Source organism: Cervus elaphus, chromosome 21 (genome assembly GCF_910594005.1).
Source record: "Cervus elaphus chromosome 21, mCerEla1.1, whole genome shotgun sequence".
In the NCBI taxonomy this organism is placed as follows: Eukaryota; Metazoa; Chordata; class Mammalia; order Artiodactyla; family Cervidae; genus Cervus; species Cervus elaphus.
The window spans coordinates 24422483-24438771 of NC_057835.1; the positions used below are offsets into that span (position 1 = coordinate 24422483).

Here is a 16289-nt window from a genome sequence, read left to right on the forward strand (position 1 = left end):
ATGTTTGTCTTGTAATATTTTGATAAATGACTATTATTTAACTGGTAGAAATAAACCTAGTAATTTTATAATTTGGAAAGTGTAGAGAGTTATCCTATATTCTCAGGGAAAGAGAAGAAAATATGCAATGATATAATGGAAAAACAATAACCTATTTATTTTTTGCGAACATGTGTGAGTGCACTGGAACTATTTAATTAGAATTAGCACTCTGGTCAACATCTGCAAGGTAATTTTCTCATAGATCTCCAAATAGTGCATCATGGATGCTCAATGAATATTCAGTAAATTCATAAATATAGATCTTTCTGTAGACCTAACACAGACCATAAACTCAAGAGTCTTGATGAATGTAAATGAAGGATAATGACATCGTGTGTGAACAGGGACCACAGAATGGTGGGGGGAGGGAGGCTGTGAAGGCTGTGTGGCTGCAGCCTAGCTCGTTCATCCTGTGCACCTTCCACGGAATGTTTCCAGCCCATCACAAGATGTGAGAGCTGGAAAAGACCACCCATTACTTTAAGGTGCTGCAATCACATAGGAATGTTTGCCGACACACTGATAGTATCATTTTTATTATGTTTTCTATTAGGTTCAAGTTCTTCGGAATGCTGGAGAAGAGGTGACCCTGACAGTCTCATTCTTGAAACGAGCACCTGCTTTCCTCAAACTGTCACTGAATGAAGACTGTGCATGTAAGCATTTGTGAAGGATAAGTAAAATGCTCACGTCTTGCTTGCTCTCTGAACCATTATTTCCTGACAGTAATTAGTAGCTTCTTTTCAAAGTTGGGATTTCTACCTGAATATAAACATTTTGTCTTAATATCGCAAAGCGTTCAATTAACCTCCAAAGGGAACAGCTGTTGTTTTTGTTTCAAAATGTATTCACATTTAGCTATTTTCCAACTATAATTGGGGAAACATTATTTGTTTTAAAATGTGTCATATTAAATATATACATTTTGTATCTCTATTGAATTTCATTCATAATGTTTGATGAATATATATTCTTTAAGTAAAAACAATATACTCTTATTCAACTACTGAATTTACTGAATAAGCATTTACACTTAATTTGTTCTGATGAAAATATGGAGATTGAAGGAAGCCCTGATCTATGTGGAAATGTAATAATTTTCATAAAAGCTACTTAAAATTTTCTGTATCTATTTGCACATTATGAAATGAAATGCATACATATACAAAACCTATAAAGGTTTTGCTAAAATCAGAGAACATATTTTTAATGGAGTTTACATGAAATGAAATGCAAAGATCCTCAATTCTCAATTGGATCAATTTTGACAAACGCACGTTTGCTCAGTCCACATGCACATAGATCATAAAATGGTTCTGCTGTGCATCTTCCTGTAAATAACATTCCCACAAAAAACCACTGACTTGATTTCTTGCCACCAAGTATTATTTTTTGCTTCTTCTAGAATTTTGTGTAATGTAATCAAGCTGTTTTTATTTTTTGCATCTGGCTTCTTTCATAATGAACCATCTCATGTTATATATTTTCAGAACTTTTTTTTTTACATTGCTGCATAGTGTTCCACTTCTGACTGTAGTAAAGTTGGGTAATATATTCTCCTGCTGATAGGCAACAGAACTGTTTCTGGTGTTTTGCTATTGTAAAAAAAGATGCTATAAACAGTCCTGCACAAGGATGGAGAGTCTTAATATTTTATGTCACTACTATGACTAGTACTATAAGTACCTAGGAGTGGAATTGCTGAGTGACAAGACAGATGTTCAATTAATTTCCTGACAAACTGCCAAATCTATTTCTAAGATGGGCATATATTTACAGATCTCTCAGTGTCCACTCCAGTGTGGATGAGAGTTTTGGTTGCTCTGCGTTAATGCAATATGTGATGGTCACAATTTCTTCAGCTGTTCTCTTGAGTGTCTGGTGGTATCGGATTAAAGTTTCAATTTGCCTTTCTTTGAAGACTAATAATGATTTGCTCCTTGTCATGTGCTATTTGCATATTTGCATGTGTTATTTTGTGATGTGTCTGCTCAAGTCTTTTCCCCCTATTTCTATTGGTATGCCTTTATATTATCACATTGCAGGAGAGTACAAGACTGCTTATAAGCCTTTTGTTAGTTATGTGTGTTACAAACATTTCACTCATTTTGTGCATGACTATATTTTTTACCCAAGGTGTCTCAAGTTTGTACAACTCTTTGTGAGAGTTTAATTTTATTTTTATAAGGTCTAATTTATCATTTTGTTGTTGTTTTCATTGTATATGCTTTTGGTCTTCTGTATCTTCTCTAAAAAATATTTGCCTACCCCATGGTAGCAAGGATCTCTCCCTACATTTTTGCAAGCAGCTTTACGGCTTCATTTTTTTAAAATAGATTTATTTATTCATTTGGCTGTGCCCGCACACGGGATCTTTGATCTTTGTTGAGGCATGTGGGACCTAATTTCCTCCACATGGGATTCAACCTGGGCCCCCTTTATTGGGAGCATGGAGTTTTAGCCACTGGAACACCAGGGGAGTCCCTATAACATTGATTTCTATGTTTAAGTTTATAATCTATCTTATAGTAATAACATTTTGGTTCTGAGATAGGAACCAAGGATGAAGGAATCACCATCTGATTTCCGTTAATGTAAGCATACTGTGTTCTTTCAACAAAACCAGTATTGATCATTGCAGCTTTATACTACTTTTAAAAGTCATCCAGGATATTTTCTTCAACTTTGCAATATTTCAAGGTTGTTCAGCTATTCTAGATCCTTGCATTGCTGCCTACATTTTATAAATAGCATATCAATTTCCATATAAAAAAGCTATTATGATTTTGAACATGACTAGATTGAATTGATAAACAATTAGTATACTTAACACCTTAACAACTTTAAATATTTCATTCCACAAACATATCTTTCCATCTCTTTATATTTTATTTTTTCTGTCAATATTTTAGTGTTTCCAATGGGAAAGTATATCATATCTTTCATTAAATTTAAGTCTTTTATGTTTTTCTATTTTACTGTAATATTTTAAAGATTTAATTTGCCGACTATCTATTGCTATCATACAGAAACAATAAAACAAGCATTTTTATATATTGACATTCTGCAACACAGCTTAATTTCCTTACTAATTCTAATAAGATTCTTTGTGCTTTGTAAAAGTTTTTCCACATATGAAGTTATGTCATCTGCAAATAGTGAGTTTTGCTTGTCTCTTTCCAAGCTATATGTCTTTAATTCCTTGTTTTTTCTTGATTTTGCACATAGTAATGGGGTGGTCCTCTAGTAAGGTGTTGAAAGAAGTCCTAAGTGCAGATGTCCTTCCCCTGCGCAAGATACTGGTGGACACCATCCAGCTTTTCACTGTTAAGCATGCCATCAGCTGTGGGTGCTCATAGTTGCCCTTTTTATTATTAATTTAGTTATTTAATTTATTTTTAATTGGAGGAAAATTTCTTTACAGTGTTGTGTTGGTTTCTGCCACACAACAATAGAGATCAGCCATAATTATACATAATTCCCCTCCCTCGTGAGTCTCCCTGCCTCCCCCATCCCACCCCTATAGGTCGTCACGGAGCACCAGGCTGGGCTCCGTGTGTTATTCAGCAGCTTCTCCCTAGCTATCTACTTTATACATGGTAGAGTGTGTATGTTGATGCTACTTTCTCCGTTCATCCCTCTCTTTCCTTTCCCCACTGTGTCCACAAGTCTCTTCTCTATGTGTATGTCTTCATTCCTGTCCTACAAATAGGTTCACCTGTACCACTTTTCTAGATTTCACATATATGCATTAATATACAATATTTGTCTTTCTTTCTCTGACTTACTTTGCTCTGTATAACATAGGTGCCTGTTATTGGGCTAGAATAGAAAGTGAAAGTCACTCAGTCATGTCCAACTCTTTGCGACCCCATGGACTATACAGTCCATAGACTTCTCCAGGCCAGAATACTGGAGTGAGTAGCCGTCCCTGTTTTCAGGGGATCTTCCCAACCCAGGGATCAAACCCAGGTCTCCCACATTGCAGGTGGATTCTTTACCAGCTAAGCCACGAGGGAAGCCCCGGTTAGAATAGAGACACCCTTCTAATCCTGGTTCCTGAAGATTTTTCTTTTTCTTTATTTGTTTTAGTAGAAGTTAATGTTGAATTGTGTCGAATATTTTTTTCATCCATTGAGATACTACATTAAAAACATTTTTTTCTGTTGATATCATAACTTTTTAAAAATTGATTTTGAATGCCAAATAAAGCTTGCATTCCTAGGATAAACACTATGGTCATACTATATCTTTATAGATATATTACAGGTTTTAATTTGCTAAAGTATTGTTATTATATTTTAATCTATGTTCTTTAAAGATTTCCAGATGTACTTTTCCTGTGATGTTTTAGTGGGATTTTGGTACCAAGGTTATTATGTCTTTGAAACAATTACTGAATTGTAAAATCTTAGAAAATCACAAATCTTTAAGACATATATTACTCATCCTTAAAAACAGATATTTGTAGTTTTCTCATGAGGATCTAATATGAACTATTTTAGTTGTAAATTGATTACATGTCAATGAAGGTGCTCCCAGTGACAGAGTACACAAGCAAGAGTGCTTGTGAAGACAGAGCACTTACAAACTTTGCATTATGGAAAATTATGGTAAATACACATGAGATTTGCTAGTAGATTAGTACAGAAAATTAAGTAGGACTTTGTAACCAAACAAAATCTTGCACCATTCTAAGTATGGTTCATAAGAATAGGCCTCTTTGGGTAATAAAATGAAATAGTATTTTTATATGGTTGAATGCTTCCCTTAATAAAACCTTAATGCTTCTGAAATCAAAGATTAATATTTGCAGGTCTGTTTTAGGGTCCACTTTAGGTTTTAATTTTTATTTTTGCTTACTTCCAAAACTCTGGCTTTGACATAAATAAAGCAGAGATAATTTTACTACCTGGCTTGCATGATACCTGAAGTGACCTGAAGTTCACAGTAGAGATGTCCATGCAGAGCAGGTGGGCTCTAACCAGCAATGCTCTGCCTCTTCCCACAGGTGCGCCGAGCGACCAGAGCAGCGGCACCTCCTCCCCGCTCTGTGACAGCGGCCTGCACCTCAACTACCATCCCAACAACACAGTAAGATGCCCAGGGCACGGTCCCCACTAATGAGGAGGGAACCTAGACAAAGCCCAGGGTACACCGAGTTAGAATTTGCTCAAACTGCTCTGGGACCTGGCTTCTCTGACAGACTTGAAATCCTTGGCTGTTTCACTTTTTCAGAATTATGCTAATCCAGGGAGGAGGTAAATAAGTAGGTCTGTTATTTTTTTAATGTCATTTTTCTCCTCTCAGGTCTGCACTAAGTCCTTTGTAAGCTGTAGAGACTTAACTTCGAGAGGTCACATAGAACATCATAAATCATTTTATAACATGGCATCTTCTATGTAGTTTGACATAATTTGTTATCATTTTTCATTTGAAATTATTTCACGAAAAGTAGCTATATAATTTGTGATATATTAGGATTTCTTAGCCACCTTCACTCACACCAGGGAATTAATGCAAAGTGATAAAGATGAAAATCTAATCTACACATTGTGTAAAATGTGAGAGATGTTAAAGTAGATCTGTATTTAATAATTGATAAAATCAGCATGTTGGTTTTATACACATTTAATAAAGTGCTGATTTTTATTTTCCACCTGTACTTTGGAGTAAGCAGTTCTGTTTCTTTTGTAAATATTTTGAACTTTCCTGTATTTCACCCTTTGAAACATGCGCACATTCTAAAGACAAAACAAATCCTTCCGGTTAAATGTGAGACGGTCAGTTACCCCTGTGCTCACAAACGTGAAGAGAAGCAGAGCTCACTTATGAAGAATTTTATTTTTCTATTCCAAGTATTAGGATGTATAAGACATGGAGCTTCCTCTGACCTGTATGATTCACTCTCCTTTGGAAATTCTTGACCTCACTGTGGCATTTCACTTCGAAGTCCTGCTTCTGAGCATCTTCAAGCCTCTGGCCTCAGTGCACTGAATCGCAAAGCATCAGTCTCAGCCAAGTCCTGCAGGCTCCGGTCGTTTTCCTTCGCCTTTTTTGTTCTGAAAGAGGAACGATTGGCACCACCAGGGTTGTCTCTACAAGAGTAAACCAACCACATCTGGTACTTCACTGCCCTTCTCTCTTACTTCTGTGACCAGAGAAGTAACTGTCACACCACGGATAATATCTAAAATGTGGTCTTCAGAAGGCAGCAAGGTCCGAGTGACTCAAACAATGAGTGCTTGTGTATGAAGTGAATACAGGCGTTCGTCCTCCCGCCTGTCAGCTCCATCTCGCCACCCCAGCTCAGCCTCCCCATCCTGCGTGCTCTCGTCCATCCCTGTGGTCAACATGCTCGTGACGCCTCTGCTGTCTTTCGGGTCCTTTCACGGGTGGTGCCTTGACCCCCACAGCTGTGAGTCGACCGCCTCCCCTCTGAAAGGAGCCTCTGCCTGGAATCAGGGCTCAGCGCCCCGTCCCCACTGTGGCTGCAGCCAAGGACGCAGAGATGCAGCACGGAGCAGCCCTCCAGCCTTGACAGGCAGGCGACACAGTGCCCACCCCACCCGTCAGGAGCCCACATCCTGCCACGTTCCCTCCTCATTCCCTTTCTCTGGAGATCTCCCCCATATGTCCCTCACATCAGAGCCTCCATCTCGGCTCTCTCCTGAGACAGGGGAAGAGCTGTTCTGCAGAGCTGAACATGCTGGGTGACATGTTTTTCTAGTCCCTGCCCCGTACCCGTGGACCTCTCTGTAATAAGGAGATGGAAAGAGAGGAAGGTCGGTGGGTGGGAGTCATTCAGGATGCTTTCATCTCTTCCCCTTACACACACAGCAGTGTCTGGGACTTGAGTTCACCACTTGTGCCTCAGTGTGGTGCTTGAGTCAATGTCTTCCTTACAAAGATCTGACTGCAGTAAGGAAACCACTCAGCAGTTCCACAGCACAACTGTTCCAAATAAATCCAACTGTCAAATCTTTAAAAACTCCATCATCGTAAACTTTTCTTTCTGAGTTATGTCTTTCCACTTCAAGAGGCATGTTTGATTTCCATTTTAAGCCTTAGGATTGAACATTGTTTGACTTTGCTAAGGATCTTTAGGGCTTCACAGGTGGCGCTAATAGTAACAAACCTGTCTGCCAAGCAGGAGAGGTAAGAGATGAGGGTTCGATTCCTGGGTCGGGAAGATCCCCTGGAGGAGGGCATAGCAATCCACTCCGGTATTCTTGCCTGGAAAATCCTATGGACAGGGGAGCCTGATGGGCTACAGTCCATAGGGTTGCAAAGAGTCAGACACGACTGAAATGACTTATCATACACATGCATGCAAGGATCTTTAAAGGAACTAATAGCACTTGCAATGTTTTAGACAATAAGAATCAAGACATATAAATTAAAGTAAAAGTAAAGACAATAATTGCATTGCATCTCAATCAAATGGATATTTACTGAGAACCTACCATGTGGGAACCCATCTAGGTGCCATGGGAAACAATTATGGTTCCTGACCCCAAAAATGTTAAACCCCAAATCTATAGGCAAATGCGTGAAATAAACTGTAACATTGGCAGAAGAAGAACTGTGGACATTAGCATCCTAAATATCATAGAAAGGTCTGCTAGAGACTTTGAACATATGACTTAATTTAAATCAGCCAGAATTGGGAAACTTCATACCAAACGTGAGGCCACTCAGGAATTAGTGGGTCATGCAGACTTGGCAGCTGGTTTGGGAGGTGGAGGATGGTCTACTCAGAGATTCATAAGATTAGGGGTCTGTGTCCTTCTGACTCATCACAGATAATGAAGCACATGGGAACCTGGACAGCAGGGCGCCTTGTGGCATGTGTTCCTGAAATAAGCATGCATCGTGGAGTCAGGTCCCTAGGGGAAGCATCAGTCTTTGCTGTGTCTACTCCTCATTTCTGTCCCAGCCCAGGGATGCTGTGTTCAGTTCCTGCGCCATATTTATTTTCTGAAACAAATTTTGAGTAAACAGATGCTGTTTGAGTTTCCTGAAACATTGCTTACGTATTTAAGACAACATTTGAAACATATGAGAAAATAACACCTGATGATATGTTAACATCCTCCACTGCCTTACATAACAGTTTAGCCTAGTCCTCCCAAGAGGACTTGAGGTCACTAATTTTAGGACACACGAGATTCTCCCAGTTTGCTCATCAAGGTGAAGAGAGAGTTTGCCTTGTGCTCACCAGGAGGCTTAAACTCAGGTGACTAGCTCACCAGATCCTGAGAAACATTCTCACTATTCACCTTTAATCAGTGCTTTCTATGCCAAGTCCTTAATGAAATTTGGATCTGAATTGTGCCCTATATGTGCTTCCCTGGTGGCTCAGATGGTAAAGAACCCACCTGCCAATGTAGGAGATGGGGGTTCGATCCCTGAGTTAGGAAGATCTGTTGGAGAAGAGAATGGCAACACACTCTAGTGTTCTTGCCTGGAAAATTACACGGATAGAGGAGCCTGGTGGACTGTAGTCCTTGGGGTCACAAACAGTCGGACATGACTGAGTGACTGACACAACACACTTTTGCTCTGTATGCATTTCTATTTTGGCCTGATCATTGTTCTTGAGATCATTGAATGGGAATATACCTTGAAATGTGTTACATTTTGTGAAAAGTTTTTTTTTTAATTCATTTATTTATTTTAATTGGAGACTAATTATTTTACAATATTGTGGTGATTTTGCCATACATTGATATGAATCAGTCACAGGTATACATGTATTCCCCATCCCAAAACCCCCTCCCACCTCCCTCCCCATCCTGTCCCTCTGGGTTGTCCCAATGCACCAGCTTTGAGTGTCCTGTTTCATGCATCAAACTTGGACTGGTCATCTATCTTAAATATGATAATATACATGTTTCAATGCCATTCTCTCAAATAATCCCACCCTCGCCTTCTCCTACAGAGTCCAAAAATCTGTTCTTTATGTCTCTTTTGCTGTTTCACATATAGGGTTGTCATTACCATCTTTCTAAATCCCATATATATGTATTATATACTGTATTGGTGTTTTTCTTTCTGACTTCACTCTGTATAATAGGCTGTATAATGAATCAGCATTAGTACTGATTCAAATGTGTTCTTTTTAATAGCTGAGTAATGTTCCATTGTGTATATGTACCACAACTTTCTTAGTCATTCATCTGCCAGTGGATATCTAGGTTGCTTCCACAGCTGTCGTAAACAGTGCTGTGATGAACACTGGGGTACATGTGTCTCTTTCAATTCTGATTTGCTCAGTGTGTGTGCCCAGCAGTGGGATTGCTGGGTCATATGGCAATTCTATTTCCAGTTTTTTTAAGGAATCTCCACACTGTGCTCCTTAATGACTGTACTAGTTTGCATTCCTGCCAACAGTATAAGAGGGTTCCCTTTTCTCCACACCCTCACCAGCATTTATTATTTGTAGGCTTTTTGATAGCAACCATTCTGACTGGCGTGAGATGTTACCTCATTGTGGTTTTGATTTGCATTTCTCTGATAATGACTGATGTTGAGCATCTTTTCATGTGTTTGTTAGCCATCTGTATGTCTTCTTTGGAGAAATGTCTGTTTAGTTCTTTGGCCCATTTTTGATTGGGTTATTTATTTTTTGAACTGCGTGAGCTGCTTGTATATTTTTGAGATTAATTCTTTGTCAGTTGCTTTGTTTGCTATTATTTTCTCCTGTTCTGAAGGCTGTCTTTTCACCTTGCTTATAGTTTCCTTTGTTATGCAAAAGCTTTTAAGTTTAATTAGGTCCCATTTGTTTATTTTTGCTTTTATTTCCAATATTCTGGGAGGTGGGTCATAGAGGATCTTTCTGTGATTTATGTCAGAGAGTGTTTTGCCTATGTTTTCCTCTAGGAGTTTTATAGTTTCTGCTCTTACATTTAGATCTTTAATCCATTTTGAGTTAATTTTTGTGTGTGGTATTAGAAAGTGTTCTAGTTTCATTCTTTTACAGGTGGTTGACCAGTTTCCCAGCAACACTTGTTAAAGAGATTGTCTTTTCTCCGTTGTATATTTTTGCCTCCTTTGTCAAAGATAAGGTGTCCATAGGTGTGTGGATTTATCTCTGGGCTTTCTATTCTGTTCCATTGATCTATATTTCTGTCTTTGTGCCAGTACCATACTGTCTTGATGACTGTAGCTTTGTAATATAGTCTAAAGTCAGGCAAGAGTTTCTTTTAAAGCAAAAACTATGTTAATGCTACTTTTCCCATTTGTGCTGTTAATATTATGGGGAACAACATCCTTGACATTGAAGAATAAATCTTTTGAAAGTTAGTTATGGGCCTTAAAACCATAAAAATCTTTGTGTTGTTAGATCATTTTGTATGCAATTAAAAATAATCCTGGCAGTTGTTACAGGAAAAGACTAGAAAGTAAATTTATATTCTACTGTCATAATTTAAACAATAAATATAAATAATTTTCAAAAGACACCAGATGTTTCATTATAAACAACAGATCTGTAAAATGAAATGAACTAACCTTGATTATTTCAATAGCTGAAGTGAGAGTTATAACTTATTTTTTATGAGAAAGAAATGCAAGAGAAAGTGACATTTTTCAACTTTGATACCTAAAGACTCCAGGTTGAGGTGCTATATCGGAAGGTCAAAGGTCATGTGTATTTTCATACCTGCCAGCACACAAAGTCTATAAAATGTAATTAGTAAAGCTTATCATCCTCTCCTATGGTGATTTCATTCTCCATATTCCATTTCCTATGTCTTTTATGTTCTTTTACTTTTTCTGTCCATTTGTTCAGGAACAATGGAGTTGAGAGGAGTTCTTTGTGCTTTTTGTGAACAACCAGGGTCTGTCTATAAATAATTTGCTTGCAATTACTTTGCAGAATTGAGAAATAATTAAGACAAAAATCTGAGTCATTCTTTCCATTGTTTCAGCTCTGATTATGAATGTTTTATGTTGGGCTCTGGGCCACATTGGAGAAGGCAATGGCACCCCACTCCAGTACTCTTGCCTAGAGAATCCCATGGATGGGGGAGCCTGGTAGGCTGCAGTCCATGGGGTTGCTAACGGTCAGACACGACTGAGCGACTTCACTTTCACTTTTCACTTTCATGCATTGGAGAAGGAAATAGCAACCCACTTCAGTGTTCTTGCCTGGAGAATCCCAGGGATGGCAGAGCCTGGTGGGCTGCCATCTATGGGGTTGCACAGAGTCAGACATGACTGAAGCAACTTAGCAGCAACAGCTGGGCCACATGTTGGCTGTAGAGTCAGAGAGATATAGGTCCGAGTGGATCCTGACACTGCAGCTCACCAGCTGGGGGCCTCAGGTCAATGTCTGAGTGCACAGTCTCCCAGGTGGGGCCTCGAGCAAAAGCCCACAAGTGGGTTTCTGTCGCTCGCTGCTTTGGGCTTAGGGACAGGGTCCAGCCTGGCCATGGAAACCACATCTATTTTCCCCAGCATGTCATATAGGATGGTGGTTTCAAGTACCCCTGTGCAGAAAAGACTTAGGAGAAGCGGTGGGTTTCCTTGGTGACAGCCATGACTTTGGCAACAGGTTCATGGGTGCACAGACTTGGCAAGTGACTCTCCCAGGACTCATCAGCTGGGGAAGCATGATTCTGAACCCAGGTGGCTTCATTCTAATAGGGTCCTCAGCCCTCTCCCCCTGGTGCACGGCCACTGGCTCACCTGGGCCACGTGCTGACTGTCTGTGACATCCGACACGAGGAGAAAGGGGATGGTTGATGTGAACCCTGGGTCTCTGCATTTCCGTCACCATGGAAGCACTGAACGCAACCATCCTGCACAAAGGCTGAGTGCCCGAGAGACTGGACACCAAGGGGGCCTCCTGACCGTCTCAGCCAGACCTCCCTTCCAGGTGCTCCAGACTGCTCCAAGGATTTCATGGACTTTCACTGGCACAACTGTTGACAATTAACATAGTAATCCCAGAGACCACTCAACCTTTAATGAAAATAATGGGAGATTTTTTGCCATAAGCAATTTTGAAGAAATTAATACTAGAAAAAAAGGTTAATAATATCTAGACTCACAGAGGTTCAATGTTTAGACTAAAACAGAATCTCCTTCTAGTATCATCACTCAAGAATGAGAGAATTCTTACCTGGGAAATCCCGTGAACAGAGGAGCATGGTGGGCTACAGTCCATGGGGACACAAAGAGCCAGACATGACTGAGCACCCATCTATACACAAAGAATCTCTAGACTAGAGAGAAATCCACGTCAGCAGCTCTCTGAGCAAACTGAGCCTTGGCTGGTAGAACCCAGGCCGACCTACACACCAGCATCATTCCTTGTACTAGAGCCAGGGAGAAATCCAACAGTGAAAGAAAATGAAAGAAACACTGATCAACACCCACTGAAAAGCTCAAATTTTATTCAAATGTATGTCTTCTCTGTACAAAAGGAAAAAAACACAGACTTTTTATGGAATTTAAAATACATGGCATTTCAAACCAGTAGTGACTCATTTGAAAAGACCCTGATGCTGGGAAAGATGAAGGGCAGGAGGAGAAGGGGACGACAGAGGATGAGATGGTTGGATGGCATCATCAACTCGATGGACATGGGTTGGGGTGAACTCCAAACGTTGGTGATGGACAGGGAGGCCTGGCGTGCTGTAGTTCATGGGGTCGCAAAGAGTCGGACACGACTGAGCGACTGAACTGACTGAGTGGTTATCTTAACATAATTTTAAAACAATACAGGAAAATACGAACGTCTTATAAACATAAAGTTAAATAAATTGACAATAATTTCCTTGAGTACTGTTTGAGAGTTGTTTTAGAGGAATATTCATTTTATTCAAAAATATTTTTAACTAATCAGTGAATCACAAGCCCTTGTAATGTTTTGTGCTTCACAGATAGAAAATACTTGCTAATTGAACTTATTTTTTTGTTACCTACTAGTTCATCGCAGTTACAGTTTTGACCCATCTTTGCGTTCTTGAATGGATTCAGTTGTCAGAATTTTATTTTTTCTTCCAGCTCCTGACCCATTATTTTCATATGTTTTTCACTATGATTTTTCATCTCAAAGATTCCCTCCTCACTTTCTTATAGGATTCCATTAATGGAGACATTAGGAAATGTAATTTCATTGTCAGTGAATATGGATACCCCATGGAATTCTGTCCCTGTCTTTGGATTGTTTAGGGGGAAATAGCCCTATGGTGGAAGGGGTTTGTGGCCGCGACGCTGAAAGTCTGTTTTCCTTTCAGGACACGCTGTCCTGCTCATCGTGGCCCGCGTCCCCGGGGCTGCGGTGGGAGAAGCGGTGGTGCGACCTGAGGCTCATCCCGCTGCTGCACTCACGGTTCTCCCAGTACCTGCCCGGGACCGACCTGAGCCGGTGAGTTCCACCGGCGCCGTGCCCATGGCGAGGCCTGGAGTCTGCCTGGTGATGGGGCTGTGATTCCCTGTTCGGTGTGCTGCCAATAGTGGGAAGAGGGTCACGTAGCAAACACTCCGCAGTGCATATGGTGGGCGTGGGCTTGGCTCGCTTCTCAGCCCGGCTGACCGAGCCTGGGAAACCTCAGACACCAGCTCCACCCCCGTGGCCGTCCCCCACGTGGGGCCTCCGCTCGGTGGTTGGGCTGGCCTTGCTGCCCCCAGGGAGGGTGGAAGGCTGGGGCGGCGGACACTGTGCTGTTGCTGCAGGTGATGGTGAATGCCCAGCTCTCCGTGGAACCTGCTCACAGCGGCAGGGATGGAGGGGAAGCTGCCGGCAGTCAGCCCCGCCGACCACCTCACCCCATCTCGGGGAGGACAGGTAGAGTGGAGCCTGAGGTCCCTGAAGCCAGAGCGGTCAGTGTGGGAAAGGGGTAGAGAGTCCAGCAGCCACTCCTCGGGTCACCTCGCTCAGCCCAGCAGCTGCAGACTTAGATTAGAGTTGCTGCCATCTTCCACTTTAGCCTTCCTATGGATGTAAGATGTGGTTACACTGTGTCACATGACCTGAACTTGTGTGTCCTAATGATGTTGAGCATCTTTCCACCTGCATATTTATCACAGGAAATCCTCTTTGGTGAAATATGCCTTTGTTTCTTGATCATTTGGTAACTGGCTTTACTTAACGTATTTTTACCTTTTTATTTCTTACTGTTGAGAATTGAGAGTTTTGCATTTATTCAAGAAAAAAAAGTTGTTTGTATCAACACGCTAGTTTTTCTATTCTGTTTTTTTTAACTTATTTTTAATTTTCAAAGTAATTAAATATTTAAAATGTTAATATTGCCTCTATTATATCACTATATATACACCTTTTATTTGGTTTAAGTTATTGTTATTGTCTGAACATTACACCATATGTCTTAGTCCTTCCAGCTGCTGTGACAAAATATGGCAGATAATAATAGCAGTTGTTGTTCTCTGGTTATTTAGTTGTGTCAGACTCTTTTGCGACCTCATAGATTGTTGCCCCACCAGGCTTCTCTGTCCCTGGGATTCTCCAGGCAAGAATACTGGAGTGGTTTGCCATTTCCTCCTCCAGGGGATCTTCCCAACCCATGGATCTAACCTGTGTCTCCTGCCTTGGCAGGTGGGTACTTTACCACTGTGCCACCTGGGAAGCCCCAGTACTCGCAGCAAACAACAGAAATGGTTTCTCACAGCTCTGGGTGCTGGAAGCCTTCGTTTAAGGCATCCAGATCATGGCTGAGTCGTCAAGTTCTTTGACGAAGACCGCTTCTAGTTTGTGCCTGCTGTCTTCTCCTCTGTCCTCCCTTGGGGTGGGGCCAGGGGTCACTCTGGAGCCTCTTTTATGAACAACTGATCGTGTGCATGAGGGCTTGACTCTCGTGGCTTCAGCATCTCCTCTTGGCACCAACATGTTGGTCACTAGGATTTCAAAATGTGACTAGGAGGTGTGGCACCAACACTCAGACCACCATGTGTGATTTATTAGTGTTTAATGTAACTTATTCTGGAGAAGGAAATGGCAGCCCACTCCAATATTCTTGCCTGGAGAACCTCATGAACAGAGGAGCCTGGTGGGCTATAGTCCACGGGGTCACAAGAGTCGAACACGACTTAACAACTAAACCACCACCAGTACAACTTATTAATTTTACCTCTTTCAGGAAATTCTAGAAACTTAAAACACCTTAACTAATTCTTTTATTTCTTTCTTATCTTTGTGCATATTTCTGAAAATATTTGAATTATATTGTTGTTGTTGTTCAGTCGCTGAGTCGTGTCCAACTCTTTGCAACTCTATGAACTGCAGCATGCCAGGCTTCCCTGTCCTTCGCCATCTTCCAGAGTTCGCTCAAACTCATGTCCACTGAGTCACCAATGCCGTTCAACCATTTCATCCTCTGTCACCTCCTTCTCCTTCTGCCCTCAGTCTTTCCCAGCATCAGGGTCTTTGCCAGTGAGTTGGCTTTTTGCATCAGGTGGCCAAAGTATTAGAGATTCACCTCCAGCATTAGTCCTTCCAGTGAATATTCAAGGTTGAATTATGTATGTATCTTAAATTCCTCGAGATATTTTATTTTTGTTTTCAGTTAACTGTTATTCATATATGCCCTACTTTTAATCTTTCTGTTTCTGTTTATTTGTTTCTTTTGGATCTATTTGTTTTCTGCTTTAAGAAGTTTAAAATATTTCTATTAATGGTATTTTTAGTGTGTATATTTGTTCTTTTTGTTTTTACTTTAAAAATCTTACGTAGTTAAATGATGTAGAAATGTTTAGCTAAAGAAATTTATGAGGCAAAGGAAATTGTATGAATCTAGATGACTTCTTCCATTTTTATTTTTATGACACCTCAACACATCAACAGCTTTTAGCAGTTAATTACACTCAGTGACTATGACAGTAATAGGCAGTTATAAACACAACACTCTTCTGAGTGGATTGCACAGCAATTCAGATTCAAACACTAATTTATTGTTCACTCATTCACTCAATAAATATCGATTTAATGTCTATATGGAAGGTGTTGTGTTTACTGCTTTCCCTGAAGGAGGTCATGAGCGAGCGGCAGTTGAGACAGTGAGGGAAATAAAAGAGAAAAGATAAATTAGTGGCCCATGATGACAAATATACAAAATTGTTGAACTTGGATCAAAACCCAGGACGTTATGTGTTGGTTGGTTTTTCCAATTTTAACTTTGGTGATATCATACCTCTCATATTTAATTGCAACAAAGTTGTGTTCCTGTCATATCTATTGTGTAAATATGAGTTAAAACATCATAATATTTTATCAATAA

The 16289-nt window shown here is 40.3% G+C and overlaps 1 protein-coding gene across 1 annotated transcript in view; it reads left to right on the plus strand.

The window, feature by feature from the left end:
* SNTG1 (syntrophin gamma 1) overlaps nt 1-16289 on the plus strand; it is a 375824-nt gene that overhangs the window by 282640 nt on the left and 76895 nt on the right. Inside the window, exons 9-11 of the mRNA XM_043880416.1 lie at nt 596-698; nt 5054-5136; nt 13293-13423. Of these exons, the coding sequence (XP_043736351.1) occupies nt 596-698; nt 5054-5136; nt 13293-13423 (317 nt within the window). The remainder of the gene's footprint in view (nt 1-595; nt 699-5053; nt 5137-13292; nt 13424-16289) is intronic.